Raw genomic sequence first — 22199 nt, 5'->3', positions numbered from 1 at the left:
TTGTGTGGATTTTTTTTTTATTTTGCTTCGCCAGCTGCTGCTTTGTTCCCCCGCCACTGTTGCATCTGTTATTTTTAATCTTTCTTTCCTTTCTCTAGACTCACACATGTGTCCTCCACCCATGATGGAACTTAAACTTTAAAAACATTACTGTTCAGGCAGAAACGGGAAACATAACCATCAAACTTGTTTTATTTTGAATTTAACCCTCATGTTAAACGCATCTTAAACGCATCAAGTCCGGATTGTCCAATCAAGCGTCTTTGAATCCATCATTTTCTGCACCTGTAACCAACTTGTATGCTTTGTCTTGAGTTGCACCAAGTAAAGCATACAAGTCGGTTTGGAACAATAGACCGGTTATTGCGTGAAGGCCTTTTCTTGTCAAAATCTTCTTTCTTTTTGTAGCAATTGCACTTGATATCACCCCATCACCTTTCACCTCTAATCCAAGAGGCTTCAAACCGACATCTACGTCGTCAAGGGAAGAAAATCAAGTCCAGTTGCCAAGAGTAGCAGATTTTGACAAGAACTAACCACAGCCTGGTTGATTGAGAACCTCCACTGACATGCATTAAGGTGGATTTTCATTTGTACGGTTAAGATTTTGTTAGTAAAGTTAGGTGAGCTTTTGGAAAAAAGGTATTCTTCTGACATAGTAATTTTTTTTTTTGGAGACGTGGTTTCTGTTCAACAGTGATGTAGCGCACCACAGCCCGGAGGGAAAATCACAGCATCTACATAACATATACCTTATTCAGATTGCAAGACATAAAACATACCTTAACATTTCAATTAACCCATTTCGAATATTTGATTGTGCATCGATAATAGGTTTGGACACGATCGCAAAAAAAAAAAAAAAAAAACAGAAAGACAGAAGCTGATCCACTAAACATGAGCTGTCAAGGAGGACTATTTGGATGTTATTTACACTTTCATGCAAATGAAGTCTCCCATGCAGGAGAAGTGATTTCAGTAGAAGAAAATAACTTCCCTTCTAACTCGCTGCATGTGCTTCACCAGCAGCATCAACAACATTACCTACTAAGAGAAATGAAGACTTCCCCCGTTGCTTTATATAAACCCTTTTAAGTCTCTCCCGGTTTTATCATTCGGGGGTTTCGCAGCTTCAGAAAGTATGAGAGCAGGGTCTTGTAAGATATATACGTATTTCCAGGGGGTAAAATTAGACGGTCAATATTGTGTTTTTTGTAGTGAAATCCGAGCCAAGTGTGTTTAGCTTAGCTTAGCATTAAAACAAATTAAGTCGGGAGGGTGTCGACTGGTTAATTACCAGATTTTTTTTTTCTTGTTTGTGTAAGCAGAAGCAAAAAGGGGAGACTAAAAACGACACGTTGCATATTTTCGTAGATGTGAACATGCAATAATGAGGGGAACTTTATTTTGGAACATCAACTGAATGTGTTATTCCTTCTACTATGCTCTCAGTGGCTGGTCTGTTTAAAATGGCAGTGATTAAAAAAAAAAAAAAAAAGAAAAGAAATACTCAATATAAAATGTTAAATAAATGTAACTACTTCTCCATTTGTATAGATGTAAAAAAAAAAGAAAAAGTTTACCGGTTCCTCTGTTACAACATATTGTCAGGTTAAGAAACCCACAGAACTCAAATCAATCAATGATCAAACTATCCTAGCGAATAAAGGAAAACAATAGTTTTGACTTTAACTTTGTTCAAAACCATCAACCCATCAACGTCTCTCTTGCTGGACGTTTAGAGATCATTTTTATGTCTCAATTCCGCTTGTTGAAATTGCCGTTGATGTGGATTCACTGCGATTGAACTTTACGGGAAACACGATCGTCATGAATGGCAGGAAATGTAGTTAATGATCAATGCACGCGTTCGATTTATTTATTTTAAGACGATCAGACCTTTTAAAACGTTCTCACGGGCCACATAAGATGAGATGTCGGGCCGCATTCGGCCCGCGGGCCTGAGGTTTGACATATTTTACCTTGAATTGACCTAATCATACTCTGATTTTATTCTATTTTCATTCAGTCTTTTATTGCTTTTACCTTTTTAGTTCCTTACTATCCAAGCATGGCATTTATAGTTTATTTGACGGCCTGATTATAAACATTAAAATCTCCTCACAGTGTATAAAGTTATATCCATGGCTAGCTTTTGAAGCTCATCCAGCCCTCTTGGGTTTGTTTGTTTTGTGGTAAATTTTGCATTTTTGTGCCAGAGATGGGATTTGAAGGGACACAGAGAATCTAATACAGGGACACTGCTGCACCTCAGGGGAAATCATTGTCATTGTGGTTGTTTCGGCTCTGAATACCGCTGCTTTGTTGTCTCACATCATGAGTTACTGCAGGAGGCTGGGATATTGTTCCATCTGGCTCTGTGCTCACGGAGTAATGCATGTTCCCCAATTCTAACCGAAAGGATGACCGTTTGTTTGGAGACACCTTAACTTTGTCAAATCCTGTCCTTGTGTCGGGATGAACACGGCAGGTGTTTTTTGGAGGTGAACTTGAAAAACACCTTGACGGTTATTTTTAGTAGCTTTGCAACATTGTCAGAATATGTTAGATTTTTCCCAGCCGGTCGATATTCGGATGAAAGAATTCCTGGAATTTGCCTTGTACGAGAGCAGAGTACAGGTTAAGAAAAATAGGTACTTGGGGTCAACAGTCCAGAGCAATGAAGAGAGTGAGGAAGAGGTGAAGTGACGGGTTCACGCAGGTTGGAATGGGTGGAGAAAAGTGTCTGGAGTACAAAGACATCGAAGAACATCAGCCAGAAGGAAAGGAAAGGTGGAGGAGATGGTGGTGAGATGGTCTACAAACACTTACAATGAGCAAAAGACAGGAGGCAGAGCTGGAGGTTGCAGAGATGAAGATGCGAAGGTTCTCATTGGGAGTGACCAGGATGGAGAAGATCAGGAATGATGTGAAGACGGATAGTCAATCTGTTGGTAGACAGATGCTGGGATTGGAGCTGCGTCGTGATTGGATGATACAGATGGAGAAGGTGGAATCGCTGTGGAAACCCCTGAAGGGAAAAGCCCAAAGGGAACTCAGAATTTGTCATAGGGGTGCAGGACATGTATGACTAAGACAAAGTGTTGACTGAGATGATTTGGATGTAAGCGCTCCTCTGTTCATGACCAAACCATGGTGAAGATCTGGGTAGAAGCTTGCTGAAGACGGAGCTGCCAGGCAGGAGGTCTCAAGGAAGACCAAAGAGAAGATTGATGGACGCAGTGAGATAAGATATGGAGATACTTGGTGTGAGAGAGGAAGAGAATAGGGTTAGATGGAGAAGGTGGATTCTCTGTGGAGACCCTTGGAGGTTAAAACCCAAAAGAGGAGAAGACTGGGATTCACTTGCCTTCAGTGGAACAGGTGTAATTTGACTTATTACTCCCTTATTTTTAACAATTCCAGAACAAACGCCAGCAACAACAGTGATAACACGTATGTCCGATCCTAGTAAACACATAAACCTATTCCGACATTGTCCAAGATGAGTTAACAAAAGAGGTCCTTTAAAAGAAGTAAACCATTAGAATATGCAAACAATTATATCATAATGATAGGCCAAAATATAAACATAAACTTGAGAAAATCATTTTGATCCTCATCATTGTGGTACAAAATGTATCATAATTGTATTTTGTAATTCCTAGTTGCGAAAAAGATGCCATGATGGAAGTTTTCATGGAGGACACATTTTTACAGATTTAATATCATGATGTAGTTCTCTGGCCTGAGAACTTTAAGTTTTCTCTTATTTATAGAAATAAATAATATTCTTGTAATAGCAAATTTCAAACTTTGATTGAAGTCTTTTTTTTTTCTCCCCTTAAACAAAACTTTCCTCTGCCAAACCCTGGCCTCATCTGTACTCAAACTTTTTGTATTTTTCTTCAGGATTGGACACTCTGAAATTTTGAAGATGCACAAGTGTCACAAGCCATTATTCATTCATTCGTTCATTTCCTGTCCAGCTAGCCAGTTTTCGTTGCTTGGTTTCTGAGGTTCTAAACTTAGGCGTTCAAACCGGTTTTCCCATCAACACACTGAGCTCTTCTTGCCAGACCCAAAGGTGACCTCAAGGTGTCGACTGGATTCACCTTCAGGACCGACCAGATTCAATGAAATAACTATAACGTCCACTATGGATCCAAACACTGTTTGCTGTGGCCTTTCCATGTCTTGCAAAGACCTCCAAGAACAAATCACCGTGAGGTTTTTTTGCTCCTTCTAATCCCCCACCTCTGTGTCTCTGTCGTTGCCCATCTGAGGATAGAACTTCTCCCCGTAGAACCATGGAGACGACCACTCGTACGACGTCGACGAGGCTTGACACTGCAACGGGCAGTTTGGCTCTTAGATGTAAATAACTGTCAGAGACGACTCTCCTTGAATAAGGAAGCCTTCATTATGCTGGCCTTCTGCCCGATGCCTTCCTCCAGGAATAGCTCCAAAATAGAAGAAGTCTAACTCCGTTCTAGATACAATTCTATGCACATAGGAGAGTAAAGCAATATGGAACTGGTACTTCGCCGCTTCTCACTCCAGGAATTCCATGTTTCGGGATTTTGTTTTCCACTCCGGTGACTGCCGAGTGTTGGTTCCTCATCCTCTGTTTGTCACTTATATGATCAGCAGGTCAACTAACTCAAATTAACTGATCATAGCTGTAGCTGAGAGCGTTTTATATGTATATATGTGTGTATATATATATATATGTGTGAATATACATATGTATGTATGTATATATACACGTATACACATATCTGTATATACATCTACATATACATTATATGTGTGTGTGAGTATATACTGTATGTATGTATATATGTATACATGTATTATGTATATGGGTATATATAAATATATGCACACGTACATACATTTATATACACACACAAAAACATACATATAACATATACAGGACTGTCTCAGAAAAGTAGAATATTGTGATAAAGTTCTTTATCTTCTGTAATGCAATTACAAAAACAAAAATGTTATACATTCTGGATTCATTACAAATCAACTGAAATATTGCAAGCCTTTTATTATTTTGATATTGCCAATTATGGCTTACATGTTAAGAAAACTCCAAAATCCTATCTCAAAATATTGGAATATCATGAAAAAGTAATTTTTGTTTTTTTAATTGCATTACAAAAGATAAAGAACTTTATCACAATATCTTAATTTTCTGAGACAGTCCTGTATATGTATGTATATATACACACACACACACACATATATATATAAATACATACATACAAACATACATCTACATATATATGTTATATGTTTGTTTGTGTTATATGTTTGTTTGTGTTTGTGTGTATATATATATATATGTGTGTGTGTGTGTGAGAGAGTATATATGTATGTATATATGTATGTATGTATGCATGTGTATGTATATTAGTATATATATATGTATGTATGTATATAGGTATACAGGTACATATGCACACATATATATATATACACATGCACAAACATACAAATAACATATTTATGCAGATGTATGTATATATGTGTGTGTGTGTGTGTGTGTGTGTGTGTGTGTCTTTGTTTATATATGTATGTAAATGGCAGAAAGAGGGAGAAATGTTTTAATGTTCTCATATATAGTTTGTACAATTCCAATGTTTGTAAGTATCAGAAATGCATGGTTGTTTAATCGACTAACACTTCTTTGAGGTTTTTTTCCTGCTGGAATTGATTATTTCTGCCTCTTCAGGATGTCTTTTCTGCTTCCCAGCTACCGCCTTTCATTCTGGGCTGCTATAAATTTCTGGACAGGACACTCAGTCTTGTTTAAAGCCTTGGATTAAAACGAGTTCTCCAAGGAACGGGTGTGAAGTGGAATCCAGTCAAATCCAATGTATAATTTCAGGGGTTACAGGGTGATAGAAAGGCATGGAATGGTTTGCTTTCCATACATATTCGCTTTACGTCATGTATGATTTCTTCCGCGCGGATTCGTGATTGGATTCTCTGTTCTCCGTGTTGTGAAGTTGCCAAATACCTCTCCGACCGCCGTCTGACGAAAATCCATTTGACAGTCGATGACGATTTATTCAGGCTCTGAGGGATGCGGCGGTAGGAGTTGTTCCGCATCGGGTTTCCGTGGTGTGCTTCTGAGAGCGTTTGGCTGGGCTTTACCAAAACAAGTCAATGTGTCAAGGCTCCCTCAGATCATTTCAGATACCAAGTTTGAGACCATCAGGCAGAGATGGAACACCCTTTAAAATAATGCGTCTTCATTGACACACTTTGTCGGGTTGTAATGAGCGCTTGGAAAAATGTAAACAAAGGAATTTTTGCTGCCAAACTCTGCATTCATATTCAGTGACGGTTATTGAAATAACAACACGAACTCAGGGACTCGTGAGTTTGTCGACAGGATACATAAACTCACCTTATCTATTTGCCAGGATGTTGGGAAATATTGGAATAAACCTCAAAAAGCCCGGTGTTGTGGCTCTGCTGCCGCTTCCATTATAGTATCTTTCTGAACACTGTTGTTAAAAATGTGTTAGAATGTCAGAATGTAGTTGTTTATCTGCAAAGTGTAATTTTTAAAATCAACATATATATATATATATATGTGTGTGTGTGTGTGTGTGTGTGTGTGTGTGTGTGTGTGTGTGTGTACGTCTACATGTGTATATATACATATATGTACACATACATTATATATACACAGGTATATGTGTGCATATATACATATACAAATATACGTGTGTGTGTGTATATACACGCACACATTTTGAAAATCAACATATATATGTACGTGTATATATGTATATATATGTGTGTTTGTTTATATATATATATATTATTTTTGTATGTTTATGTATTGATATAAATTTATATTTTTTTCCAGCGTGCAAAACAGAAATGGAAGGCTTAAACAACAAAATGTTACTCCAAGTGTTCCCTTTATTTTCATATATATACACATATAATATATATATACACAAATATATACACACATATACGTACACGTACACGCATACATATATATATAATTTATTTATTTTATTTTTATTTTTTTCCGCTAACTCCAGTTGCCATGGTAACATTTGACCATGATTTATCATGACCTGGGTGACTGAGAACAGAAACAAATTATTCGATCTTTATCTTTAGTTAGTTTAATGTTTAACTATTCAAGTGGTCCTGAGTGCTCATTTGAATATTAACCATTAACATCACGGTGCCGCCATGACTGCAACAGTCATCTTCTCAACTGACAGTGAGTGATAACTAAAGGAACAACACTTCCTTAAAACAGATTCAGCAACTTAATACAGCAAATGTCTACAAAAGTCTTTGAAGGACCTCAACCCAATAGAAAGGCCCGTTAGTTTATTGTAAAATACCTGCGTCGGAGCTCAGAAGTGACATGAATGTCGACGCTACAGCGATACGGTCGACCCAACGGGCCGAAGAGATCATCAAGTGTATGTTAGACTCCGCAGAACCTTTTAGCCAGTAGATAGGAAAGAATATCTGGACCCGGGACGCGTTCAGGTCCAGATGTTCTGCGTGCTTTGGGTCACAGAAGAGATTTTTTTGTGAGGGAAAAAGGCCAAAAACACCCTGAGGGCTCTTAGATACGCAACCAGTAATACGTGGTTCATCAAAAAGTACAATAACACCAGCATAGGAGACAATTAGCTGATGTTCATCAATAGGACACAAGGTGAACTGTGATATATATATAAACCCTATAGATTGTGTTTGAATATTAAATTGTGTTTGATTAGGGTTCGTTGTTTCAACCGGTCAATGAATGCTTGCCTCGGTACGACTATAAACATGACCTATTGACTGTTTTGTCCCAGTCGGAGGTGCGTCATTTTTAAGATTCATGATCTCACCTCGCTGTTACTCATCGCTTTGCACGAGCTCGACATTAATTTTACCGTTTTATGTATGAGATGCCCATCGTTCTTTTTGCCGTTGTTTCCATAATTCAAATCCTTCCTGTCTGTTTCCCCCCCTTCAGCGTCCACTCAGGTAGTTTTCGCCTTCGATGTTGGTAATGGTCCACTGGAGGTTCGGGTGGAATCCGAGATCCCGCTGAACGACAACCGGTGGCATCGAGTCCGAGCTGAAAGAAATTTGAAGGAGGCGACTCTTAATGTGGACGAACTGCCCGCCGCTGTAAAGGAGGCTCCTGCTGACGGACACTTTCACCTGCAACTCAACAGCCAGCTCTTCATAGGTGAGGACAAGATGCAATTTCAGGTCTCAGAAAGCAGCGTGGAGTTGTTTGCCTAAGGAAATTATTATTTTGGGTTGTGACCTACTTTTGAAATTACTAACAGGAAGTGATCCACCTACATTAAGATATACAAATATGTGTATATATATATATATTTTGTGGCGAATCTAGGTTTACAAAGTAACAATCCGAGACAGGAATAGCTGCCCTCGGGATTTTGCTCTTTAAAAGATGGTTTTAATTCAACAACCAATGAACAGGGGAACCCAGGGGTCTTCTTTCTCAGCGCTAACAGTTAGCCTGAGGGTGCAGGTTAGCGTTACACATCGAACACAACATTACACAGCTATTAACCAATGGAGTTCTCTAACACAGAACTACAAGAAGCTCCCTACGGATCTCATCGCTTCTGTGGTTCCGCCGGCCACAATAAATTCACAATATGGCCAAAAGTATTGGCTCACCCATCCAAATAATCAAGTGTTCCAATCACTTCCACGGCCACTGGTGTTTCAAATCCAGCACCTCGACATGCAGACTGTTTTTACAAATATTTGTGAAAGAATGGATCGCTCTCAGGAACTCAGTGAGTTCCAGCATGGAGCTGTGATAGGATGCCACCTGTGCAGCACATCCAGTCGCCCCTAAATATTCCACAGTCGACTGTGTTTATAAGAACATGGAAGTTTTTGGGAGCGACGGCAACTCAGCCACTAAGTAAAGTGAGAAAGCAGGGTCGGCGGATGCTACAGTGGAATCGCTACAGACCTCCAAACTTCGCGTTGCCTTCAGATGAGCTGAAGAACAGTGCGCAGAGAGCTTCATAGAATGGCTCTCCTTTGCCGAGCGGCTGCATGTCAAGTGCAAAGTGTGGGATGCAGCGGCATAAAGCACGCCGACACCCGACTCTTCATCTGAAGGATGAGTCTGGGTTTGGCGGTCGCCAGGAGAACGCTACTTGTCGAGCCAAGTGTGAAGTTTGGCGGAGGGGGATCATGATGTGGGCTTCTTTTTGGCCCCTTAGTTCCAGTGAAAGGAACTCTGAAAGCTTCAGCATACCAAGACATGTTGGACAGTTCCATGCTGGACCCTTCCTTTTCCGACATGACTGTGCACCAGTGCCCTCAGCAAGCTCCAGAAAGACATGGATGAAGTGGACTCTCCTGCACAGAGTCCTAACCTCAACCCCATAGACCACCTTGGGATGAATCAGAGCAGACCAAGAGCCAGGCCTTCTTGTCCAACATCACAAATCTGGAAGAACGCTCAGAAACGGCCATAAAGTCACTCCTGAACTTTGTGTACAGCCTTCCTGGAAGAGGTGAAGCTGTTCTAGCTGCAAAGGGTGTGGATTAAGAATGGGACGTCACGTCAGTTCGTATCAGTTCACCAGGTAGGTGAGCCAGTACTTTTGGCCATATAGTGTACTTTAAGTATAATTTACATTTAGAGTGTTACTGTACCTTCCATAACAGCAAGAACCCCTTTGGCACACTACATTTTAATTTTATTATACTTTATTAATCCCTTGTGGGAAACTCCTCTCTGCGATTAACCCATCATGGATGAACCATGAGCAGTTGGCAGCCATCTAGCGGCACCAGGGGAGCCGTGAGGGATTCAGTGTCTTGCTTAGCAACACCTCCACACACAAGAAGGACTCGGGAATCCAACCAGGAACGTTAGCTTCCGTGGACGATCGCCGTACCTCCCTTTGTCACGCCGCCCATCACGGGTCCGTGCTTTACTTGGATGACTTTTACTGATTGGAGTCAGCTAGGGTTACCAGTCACCAGCCTTGAGAAGGTTTCCAAATGACCATCGGTTGCAGTGACCTACTTAACTCCATGTGAAAAGGCTTACGTAGCGTACCTGTCGCTCCTCCTTTCCACACCAAGTGGTCCACCTCATATTTTACAGCTACCCTTCCTATAATAGATATAAATTGGACGGCCTGCTAGGTTGCTTCGCTGGAGTTTCACAGTAGCTCACTCGTTAACCTCATAGCGGTTGTCTTGTAGGTCAGTCAAGTGGCAAATGCCATAGGGAGGGTAGACCATGGAGCAAAATTGAAGAAAAAAACAAAAGAAAATTGTTTTTTTATTGGCACGCAGTTGCCTTTTGCTATCTACCGATTTTTGAGCGACATATTGGGCACTCTTGATACAAGGCAATACCCTCCGTCTCAGTGGCTTTAACCAACCCTTTCACTGTCTTTGTCTCTATCTCCCTCACTAATTTAGTGGATATCTACCTCATATATAGTATCCTCAGTATCCTCATTGTTCTTTAGGGAACTACTAGCTCAGCTTTTCTGCCAGGGAACTTCTTGCTGATGTATGCAGTTATATTTCACAACTTTAAACTTTCAGCGATAATGTTTCTCCATGTGGTGAAACAAACTGCCTCCCACTGCAGTTCACATCAGACACCGACCGTGTTTCCGCCAACATCCGACCAACAAAAAAACACTTTGGAAATGCAAGTTGAAGCAGCATAACATGTGTTTTTTTTTGCCTTTAAAAGAGAAAAGTTTGCATCAATCCACCTCTTTCATTTACCACCATTGACATTTACACTGTTGCTGAGTTTTGTGTTTAAAAAAGTGTTTTCATTCCTTTATTTATCCGACAAAAATTCTTACAAAACAAAGGAAGAAAAACCTCAATTCAAGTCAACACGGTCAATAGCGACCTCAGCAAGAATCTGATTGGTCCCCATTCACATGTGAAATGTTGTTTTTCAAGTAACCCTGCAGACGTTTATACAATTTTAATCTGAACCAAATATGAATTTACAGAAATTTGGCAAATGTTGCTTGCTTTCTTCCTTTTCTTTCTTTCTTTTTTTTTTAAATTTACTTCATCTCTTCTTAGATCCTATTCATCACTTTGGTGAACACAATGTATTGGTGAAAGTAGTTTGAACTGTTGCGTGTTTGGCCTTTTTAGGCATTTGAAACAGACAAAATGACGATGATGATGAAATGGCACTGATGAATCCGGGGATTCTGCGCTCCGTCCAACAAAGAAACAAAAAAATAAAAATCTCAAGATCAGTCGGAGGTTGTGTGTCCTTCCCCCACCACAACCGCCACTCATTCTTCCAGATGCTAATCTGCTATTGGCAAACTCCTGCTGCATTGGATTCAAAGAAGTCCTGAGTCTGCACATTTATTTTTCAGGGCTTAGACTTTCAGTCTTTCATCCGCAGAATCAGATCTGATAAACAGGAATCAAAGCTCGGGACAAACTGGTTTGATCTGATATAGTGACTTACATGTGAAGCACCCAGTTAACAGGTTTTTGACCTCACAAAGCCTTTCTGTGCATAAAGGAATTTATGTCGAATTATGAGGCAGATGATTCGCTGTGGCGACGCTTGAAGGGAGCAGCCGAAGGGAAAATAACGGTTTAATTTTTTTTTTCCAAAGTATATGATTTGCATACGAGAGACTTTTCCTCTTGATGGAGAATTCAGTTGGATGTCACGTTAAATGGGAAACACAGATAAAGAAAAAGAGAAAAACAGCAGCAATTTATAGTGCCCATGTTTTGCATTTTGAACTTATCTATTTCAAGGTCTGCTGCAAACTCATTCCATCATTTTTTTTTGTTTGTTTTTTTGCACAAAAACATCCCAATATAGGATAACAAGACCTCAAAGTTAAGTATCATGAAATCATAAGCTGGGGAAAAAAATACATCAAACAAAACATTCATCAAAAGCATACATATATATATGTCAAATTATAATATACTGCAATGGGATAAAAATTGATATGACAATAAATATACACATGAAATGACTTATTATTGGAATGGAAAATGTGAATAACAATAATAATAATAATGATAATAATAATCCTACTACTACTACTAGTAATAATGATAATAATAATAATAATAACAATAATAATAATACTGTTTTGTATGTATGAAAGTATGTACACAGGTATACAACTGTTTTATTTTTTTAGAGGTTTGCTATATTTTTCCTTTATACTTGAACCTTATACTTGAAATGACTTATTATTGGAATGGAAAATGTGAATAATAATAATAATAATAATAGTAATAATAATGATAATAATAATCATACTAATACTACTAATAATACTTCTACTACTACTAGTGATAATAACAATAATAGTAATAATAATAACAATAATGATGATAATGTTTTGTATGCATGAAAGTATGTGCACAGGTACACAACTGATTTATTTTATTTTTTTAGAGGTTTGCTATATTTTCCCCTTATAGTTGAACCTTATACTTGAAATGACTTATTATTGGAATGGAAAATGTGAATAATAATAATAATAATGATAACAATAATCATACTAATACTACTACTTCTAGTAATAATAATAATAATAATAATAATAATATTGGAATGGAAAATGTGAATAATAATAATAATAATAATAATAATCATCATCATCATCATGCTAATACTACTACTTCTACTACTACTAGTAAAAATAATAATAATAATAATGATGATGTTTTGTGTGTATGAAAGTATGTGCACAGGTACACAACTTATTTATTCTAGTTTGAGACAGTTAATCTCGATCTTTCTTGATATAAAACCACACTGAAGATTATGAAGGAAATGGCAGAAACAAAGTTTTGAAGAACATTTCAGTTTACTTTTAACCGTCCAAATGTTAAGTATGAAAGTATGTGCACAGGTACACAACTTATTTATTTTATTTTTTTAGAGGTTTGCTATATTTTCCCCTTATACTTGAACCTGGAACGGCTCCTACTTCACCTGTCAGTCTTTATCATTTTTAAATCTCTAAGCAAATCAATCTGTCCTGCATCTCAGATTCATTTAATGTTCATCTATCTGTGAGGACAGAGAATAAACATCCCAATTTATCATCAGATTCCATTATTTTCCAAACACCACACACTTGATATCACAGTTGAAATTAAGAATCAGACATTGATGAGATTGGTGGGCCGTAGCAGCGGCGACAGGGAATCCAGGTGAATATTAACTAGCTGGGCACAGATTGTTGACAATAGCAGAAATGCTAAAAACAGCCAGCAGGTCACCGGCATCCATGCAACCCAAATATGTTTACCTGAATTATCAGCAGTACACAGGAGTATGTGTGGAGGGTTGATCTGTGGAATGAAAATGTGCCCGGTATTCATGTAAAAAATGGTTTAGTAGCGGTTATTTGTAGTGCAAACATGACTGTTCTGCCGCACGTCTAGAGCGGCATATAAAAAAAAAAAAGGCGATATATCGGCTATTTTCATTCTTCGCGTCTTTCAAAATCACACGCTTCATCATGCAACCTCTACTTTTTTCTGCAGCCGTCAGACCCGAGATAAGATAACAGGGTGATGTCATTTGACGAAACTCCCTCCAGACACAGAAAAGATCATGCAACTTCCATTTTATTCATCGCCACGTTGTCGATGTGCGAAATCATTGAAGTGCTGAAAGGTTCCCTTTCAACATGTTTTCAAAGAAGGGATTGTGAGGCGGTTTACTGAAATCTAATAAGTTCAATGATTTCAAAACACATTCAGAAACACATAATTAAATCTAGTAAAACAATACATTGTGTGGTAACAACAGCACAACATAAAGATTAGGAAGGAAATGAATTGCATGAATAATACATTTGAACAGCCGGTCTCTATTTGTGCAGAGGAGTGGCTCTGAAAGTGACAAATGCAAGATGATGACATCAAATAAGCCTTAGGCGTCAAACTCTGGCCCGCGGGCCAAATTCGTCCCGCCTTGTAATTCTATTTGGCCCGAAAAGCCGTAGCAAACGACTATTAGAGCTGGCCGGCCGTGCTCGTATCGCTAATTCTGCAAATCCCAGAATTTTCTGCTGGTGTTTTGGCATGAAAATCACAACAGGACCCATAAACAGCCTCTCCTCTGTGTACCGTCGTCATAGCAACCTTATGCTAATACTAGCACCCTGCTATTTAGGCTGGAAACAGGATTTTGCATGTGTGCAATATTAAGTTATATACTGTGTAGTATTAAACTATGCTTGTTCCATATTTTGTTTTTAAGCAAAACTTGTTTGGGTTCATTGTTATACATGGAGGAAGATTTTTTTTCAAGAAATATCATTATTGGCCCGTGACTTTGTCCCTGTTTTGACTTTTGGCCCCCTTGTATTTAAGTTTGTCCCCCCTGAAATAAGCAACTAAAATTCCTTGAATAATTAATTTGTTAATAATACCAGAAAATACAAAAATGTTGAATCATTTAGATAGAAAAATATAACATTTTAATTTTCCAAAAATAATCATAAGCAGGGATCCCGACTGAAAGGTACTGGAAAGGAATACCGCTTTTAAAAAATGGTACCGTGACTCTCATTTAAAAAAAAAAAAAAAAAAGAAACAGGACAGGTGATTCTAATGCACCACACCAGAGGTGTATTTTTTTTTTTTTTGTACTACTTTTATATTTCTTTTACTGCCAGCCCTCATCTTAATCATTCCCATCAATTGAAATGTTGTCTGACATGAATCTGACACCAAACTCACAACACTGTTACCTTTAAAACATCCATCTGCCGGACAAAAGATTTCAACCATTTAAAGTTCTTCTCTCTTTTTTTTTTGCCTGAAATTCTCTCCTTCCAGTTCTTATTTTTAGTTTGTAGTGGAAAATCACCTCATTAGAAAGCATTCTAGTTTGAGACAGTTAATCTCGATCTTTCTTGATATAAAACCACACTGAAGATTATGAAGGAAACGGCAGAAACGAAGTTTTGAAGAACATTTCAGTTTACTTTTAACTGTCCAAATGTTAAGTATTCCCCTTTTCTGAATTTGCACATTCGTCGGAAATATTTGCATTACTTTGAGCTTCAGATTTGACTTCCGGCGAAGAAATATGTGAAGTTTCCCGCCAAAGCTTTAAGCGTTTCTTCTCTCCAAAGATAAAGTAGAGAAACTGTATTTTTGTCCATTATCTCAACTATGAGGACAGGAAATACTTTTATAACATTTATATGAAGTTTAGTTACAATCACCCGCCACACAGGAGAGCGTGACTGACAGCCGGGAAACTTAATGCCGTCTGGCCCGTGTTGGCAGAGGCATAAAAAAGCACTTTGACTAGATGGGAACTCGTCTCATTTGAATATTTGATGCTTTATGTGTCGCTGCTCGGACTGATTAATTCCACGCACACATACATTCCTTCACTGCCTATTCATGAGCTCGCGTTGCCTCCCCGTAGACGAAATCCACCGCTATTTAGATTCACAAGGAGGGGGCTTGTTTTAATTCACACAATGTCATCATATACAATGTATTTACATCCTTGTGGAGTAAAAGCAAACTGAATTATAAGCCGCCGTGTTGGTTTGCGCTTCATATTTCAATGCGTGCTCTATTTGTGAGTTCTAATCCTTCTTTTGCTTTATAAGGCTGTTAATTCTGCTGTTTTAATAAGGCATTTCCTCGCCCGCCATTGATTTATAATCCGCGACATTGCTTATCATTCGATTCTTTCGACGACGTAAAAAAAAAAAAAAGAGTCCGGCAAATAGGCGGTTAGAATGCAACGAATGCAGAAATCACTTCCTTTGTGAAGGTTTATACAATTTTATCTTCCGGTGGTTGCTCAGTAAATCTGTTTTTATTTGTGTTTCTTGGACGGCTAATGACTGTGCACGCACTCTCCGCATCCTTGGTGTGCAGAGAAAAAAAAAAAAAAGCTTTGCTCCTGCATGTGGATTATGGCGATTTCTTTGATCTGAGCTTCACGTTTCCCTGGAAATATCGATGTTAGATCATTGGGTGACAGGAATGGTGAGCAGAGGTGTGTGTGACTGCAGGGGAGTCCATGTTTCACCCCTCACACCAAAACATTGTTATATATTCTATAAAGATATCAAGTCACAGTGGGACTGAGACGAAATATAAAGAGAAAATTAAAAATAATCCTAATAATGGGGGAAAAGAAATATAAAGAGAAAATTAAAAAAAATTCTAATAATGGGAGGAAAGAAATATAAAGAGACAATTAAAAGTAATCCTAATAATGGGGGAAACGAAATATAAAGATAAAATTAAAAATAATCCTAATAATGGGGGAAAAGAAATACAAAGAGAAAATTAAAAATAATCCTAATAGTGGGGGAAAAGAAATACAAAGATAAAATTAAAAATAATCCTAATAATGGGGGAAAAGAAAAATAAAGATAAAATTAAAAATAATCCTAATAATGGGGGAAAAGAAAAATAAAGAGAAAATTAAAAATAATCCTAATAACGGGGGGAAAAGAAAACATGGCAAAAATTGATTAGCAAAAGCCAGATGTGAAATATTGATTCCATAAGAACCTGCCACTTTCAGCTAACGCCAATAAACATCACGTCACTGTAGAGTTTTCCCAGTTTAAGTTTAATTTTAGTGAATAACTAAGTTAGTTGCATCACTAGTGGTAATATAGCTATTTCTGCTGGTGCAGAGAAACAACACTTTCAACGCAAGTTGACTGAAATGGTTGCATCCGGTTCTTACACTTATTTCTACATTTTAATTCCATGTGTTTTTTTTCATTTAAAAATTCAATTTCATTTCATCGTTTTATCCTCAGAAAAATCAAATAAAAATCGGAATCCATGTTACGCGGTACATTCACATTATTAGATAACCATTCGCTGCATTTACAAAACAAATTAAAATGAGACACCAGATGAGAGGATTGTCAATAATTGTCATTCATTTATCCTCGGTAATTGGGAGACCAGTTTCCAGCAGACCTTTGAAAGTAAATTATTCTCCTTTGTGTCATGTAGAAGGAAATGTTCTTGTGTTTTCCCACTGGTTCATTAATTTCTACCAGTCCGGAGAGGCAAGGCCTGGAGGAGACTTTTAACAAAGCACTTTGATTTATGGTCAGGAAAAGCTGCTGCTGCTAAACTATTCAAAGTTTGTCAGCTTTAAACTTTTGCATCCGAAGAGCGGAAGGGTTCCCAGTGTTGTTGCCGCGATCGTCGGAAAAAAGGTCCGGTTGTCGCGGTTGAGCTTTGCAGACAATAATGTCCGTGTAACGCAGTGACAAGAAGTACAATGTTGTACATCAAACAACCGTGGCTTCGGCTCGACATCCAGGAGCAGCGAGCATTGTGTTTCCTGACATCTGATAAAAGTTCAGCGTCAGAAAGAACAGTTTTCCACCGCCATCGTCCCATTTCTTTTGCTCTCTCATTGTGTGACTTGAAGAAAAGTGTTGACAGTTTCCAGCTGTCGAGGACAGCGGAGGCGCCGTGTGAATTTGGAACAGATAACGGCGGAAGACATGAAAAGAAATGGAAATAAAGCAAGTGTTGAGATGCTTCAACACGAAAGGAAATAGGAAAAAGCCCTGTAACAAAGACAGCGTGTAGCGTTTTATGGGAGTTTTGGTCGTAATATTGTTACGCGCAAACGGATTGCAATTCGATGACATGGAGTGATTTGATTTTTTTACAGTATCAAGTCAATTACATTTTAGATCTCCATAACTTAAAGGGTCACATTAGGTTTCTCACTCGCGCTTGACTAACCTGCTGCTGAAAATAAGGGACACTTTTACAGAAAATACCTAAAACTAAGAATGAAATTAGAAACAGATTTCCAACTTTTCACCCTGCGGCTCACGAGCATGCATGGAAGAGAGGAACGCAATGCTGTCTGACATTATATTTGGGATAAAATAGAATTGAAGAGGAAGGGTAAAATAAGAAACAAACTTTGAAATTGGCTTTTCTTTGTTTTCGGCTTCTAACCGACCTTTGCTGATTGTTGTGTCGTGTTCAACTTCTTCCTTGTGGGAACATTTCTCAATATTTTGATGCAATTCTTTATGTCACCAGGAGGCACAGCTTCCAGACAGAAGGGCTTCCAAGGTTGCATTCGATCCCTGCAGTTGAATGGAGTGACTCTTGACCTGGAGGAGAGGGCCAAGATCACGCCCGGCGTCCAGCCCGGGTGTCCGGGTCACTGCAGCAGCTACGGCTCCCTGTGCAAGAACCGAGGCCACTGCGTGGAGAAAGATAGCGGCTTCCACTGCGACTGTGGCCTGTCAGCCCACGCTGGAGTCTTCTGCCACTCAGGTGCAACAGGTTCCCCTTTTTTCATAATATTTTTCCAGGGTGCAGGGAACTTGGCGGTCAATTATCCACCCACTCTCTGCAGATAATACAGTGTCATCAGTCAATAAGAGCACTAAACAGTTAAGACAATGACTCCAACCTTGTCATTGCGAAGAAGTTTGGTGTTTGGAACTGTGTAGTTTTGGGGTATACCAAGCCAAATCTGTTCTTTGGAAGGGTCCTTTGGAACAAAGAAAGATTTAAAAAGTGCCCGATGATACAAAGAGGCAACAAAGTTACGTGCCAGGAATAGGGAAACTTGGTCAGTCTACTGGAGAAAAGGGGGTAGGTTGCTGGTGAGCACCTTAGGACCCAGTCGTCGTCGTCTTCTTCTTCTTTTGACTTTTCCCGTCAGGTGTCACCACAGCGAGTCAACTTTCTCCATCTAACCCTATTCTCTGTATCCTCCTCTCTTACACCAACTACCTTCATATCCTCTCTCACTACGTCCATAAATCTTCTCTTTGGTCTTCCTCCAGACCTCTTGCCTGGCAGCTCCATCTTCAGCAACCTTCTACCCAGATCCTCACCATGGTTTGGACATGAACAGAGGAGCGCTCACATCCAAATCATCTCAGTCAACACTTTGTCTCAGTCATACATGTCCTGCACCCCTATGACAAATTCTGATTTCCCTTTGGGCTTTTCCCTTCAGGGGTTTCCACAGCGAATCAACCTCCTCCATCTAACCCTATTCTCTGTATCTTCCTCTCTCACACTGACTACCTTCATATCCTCTCTCACTGCGTCCATAAATCTTCTCTTTGGTCTTCCTCCAGACCTCTTGCCTGGCAGCTCCAATTCCCGTATTTGCTACCAATATCTTCTCTATCCCTCCTCTGTCCATGACCCAACCATCTCAGTCTGGCTTCTCTGACCTTCTCTCCAAAACATCTAACATGTGCTGTTCCTGTGATAGACTCATTCCTGATCCTCTCCATCCTGGTCACTCCCAAAGAGAACCTCAACATCTTCATCTCTGCAACCTCTAGTTCTGCCTGCTGTCTTTTGTTCATTGGAACAGTTTCTAGTCCAAACATCATCGCTGGTCTCACCACTGTCTTGTACACCTTTCCTTTTATTCTGGCCAAGCCTTAACTCCTAAAAGAGTGGAGTATTACCAGCTAAATATAGTTGGATTCTCCTCCATGCACAGCATCGGCTCTGTAGCCAAGCTCCCGTAAAGGGGTTGGGCTCTCTTTTTGTCCCTCACCCTTCAGAGGGAAAGGCATGAGGCTCGTGTGGAGAGGCTCAAAAGTCCCCGGCTGAGAATCAGTGTGTTGGAGTTTTCCCGAAAGGAAACAGTTGCTTTGTTGCATTTATGTGAGAGGGAAAGAGATCTATGCTGTTTGTTTTTGGATATGAGCTGAAAAATCCACCTTCTGTCTAGTCCCTTTTTGGCATCACTGGAAGGTACCCTGAGGTACCCTCCACTTGATGCCCCTAAAGCTCTGCCAGGGTACGTCACAGACGATGGAAAATATACCTGTATGGGGAGTAACTGTCCAAAACTGCTTGCATCATCTAAAATAGCGTGTTCAAGCTGAAGGTTGTGCATTGAGAACCAAACATCACCGATCGGCTCTGCACTCTTATCAGGAGCTGTGCAGTCGTTGTCGGAGTAGCAGAGGCTACAATTGATCACCACTTCATTCAGGAGAAGTGAGGACCTTCCCCTTGTGAAGGTCACTGAGGTTGTCTGTCAGTGGAGTTGAGCTTTGTCTGAGGTGCTTCCTTATTTTAATTTCTTCACGGTCACGTTAAGGGTCAGAGAAAGCGGCAAGACTGGAGTGGCTTTATGAACCACAAAGAAGATGCACCGCTTTTCCCCTCTTAGATGGTTTACACCAGGGGAGCCAATGGGGAAACTCAGGTCCATTGTTGAAGCCTTGAATCCAGGAGGAACAATGATGATTCCTTCCAGGTCAGGGAACAGGGGGCTAATCAGACAATCCCAGGGAGCTCAGCTCATGCTGTCTCCATATACATATGAAACTGAAATCATGTGGCAGAACTATAGCAATTATTTTCCAGATGGCTCATTAGATCCACAGACAAACAATTTTGTCCGGTATTGCTCCAGGCCCTATCGTAAACAGGATAAACAATTTGTCATAAAGCACTAAGAAAATGCAAACTCTTGGAGCCACTGATTGGAAATATGAATATATTAACAATGTGTCACATGTACCGTAATTTCTGGACTATAAAGCGCACCTCAATATAAGCCGCACCAGCTAGCAGATCGCTATCTCGGGCTTCCTCCTGCGCGCTAAAACCGTCAAAGTCGTCTTCTTCGGTGTCGGAGTTGAACGGACTAAGAATTTCCCGGTCGTTTCATCGGTCCGATGTGACGAGGATAAACGTTTTAGCGGCGTGAAGCTCGTTAGCGTCCCTCACCCAAAAAGTCCATGTATTAGCCGCATCGTTGTTTACGTGGAAAAAGTCGCGGCTTATCGTCAGGAAATTACGGTACTTGTATGCTTGCAGAGGTCTGTTGATATTCAGACAACTGTCATCTTTACATGTAATACAACCACTCATACTTTCCATGAGATATCCAGGATCTTCAACTGAGTTAGTACTTTTTTATTTGCTGTGATTTAACTTTGAAGGGGGATCTGGTGGGTGATTATTCAGTTCCTTTTACCTAACAGTTTAACTAACCTCTAATTTGTTGCATTAAAAAGAGGACTTTGGAAAAACACAATTGTCCTTCTTTGGTGTGTCGCTCTACATTTTACCTCAAAATTAGAAAAAATATACCTTAAAACTAAAGTCTTATTTGGAAGCCATTGCTGCATAGATGCATTAAACGAAATAAAGAATTCAATATTCAACTTTCAACACCATTAAAGAATTCTAATTTCAAAAGATTCATGGAAATCTAAAATGTAGATCAGCAGTCCCCAAACTTTTTTGTACCCGAGACCAGTTTTATGCATGAAAATTTATTTTCATGAATACAATTTATGCAAAAAATGTCTGTTTTCGTGGACCGGTTAGATGTGCAGGGGTTCAAATAATAAAAACTTTTGTCAGTTCCCATTATTTAATCTGCTAGCCGTTCACCGCTAATAATGCATAGTGGGCGGAGCTTGTGTATCACCTGCTGCGATGAACCAAAAACTTAGGTTGGAATCTTCACATTTTCGTTTCAACACACCTTTTTTTTTTGTTGATCTTATCTTTTGCTCATTTCCTTCCAAAAAAGCTCTTTAGCGACTTTTGTTTCCGCCTCCTTTTTTTCCAACGGCTAGCCTGCGTTAGCCGATGTGTGAAAAGGCAGAAACCGTTGTTTTTCAAAATTAGATCCAGAAGGTGGAATTAAAAAATCTATCATTTGTACCAAGATTTACCTAGCGGACCTGTACCTAATGATCCGGGAACCCTGTCGAGCCGCATTTTGTAAAAACAGTGTATTTTGTAATAAACGTCCAAAATGTAATAACTTTTTCATTTCATTTTGTGATAAAGCCGCATTTTGTAACAAACTGCCGCGTTTTGTAATAAACTGCCCCAATGCATTACGTAATAAGTTATTACATATTGAGAAGATTATTACAAAATGCACTTGCAACTTTGTTATTTTCTAGGAAATGTAATAACATGGTGCATTATGTAATAACAATTCTAAAGCATAAGTTTGTTAATTGTATTTTATTTTACTTTAAAGTATTTGTAAAAGCCAGGCCTATTATTAGTATCACTGTATTAGCCTAGTAGCAGTACTTAGCAATTACTATCATTACACTATTCAAAGGTTGCATTAACAGAGAATATTCTATAAATTCCATGTTATTACA

General features: G+C 39.1%; 1 protein-coding gene across 1 annotated transcript in view; it reads left to right on the top strand.

Moving 5' to 3' along the window:
• Positions 1–22199, top strand: part of LOC147230051 (contactin-associated protein-like 4) — a 164498-nt gene that overhangs the window by 119231 nt on the left and 23068 nt on the right. Inside the window, exons 17-18 of the mRNA XM_086153174.1 lie at positions 8027–8245; positions 18115–18354. Coding sequence (XP_086009300.1) covers positions 8027–8245; positions 18115–18354 — 459 coding nt within the window. The remainder of the gene's footprint in view (positions 1–8026; positions 8246–18114; positions 18355–22199) is intronic.

Source organism: Fistularia commersonii, chromosome 10, assembly GCF_037954325.1.
Source record: "Fistularia commersonii isolate RoL2024-O1a breed Wild chromosome 10, RoL_Fcom_v1.0, whole genome shotgun sequence".
Taxonomy (NCBI): Eukaryota; Metazoa; Chordata; class Actinopteri; order Syngnathiformes; family Fistulariidae; genus Fistularia; species Fistularia commersonii.
This window is presented reverse-complemented; position numbering and strand designations above follow the sequence as displayed.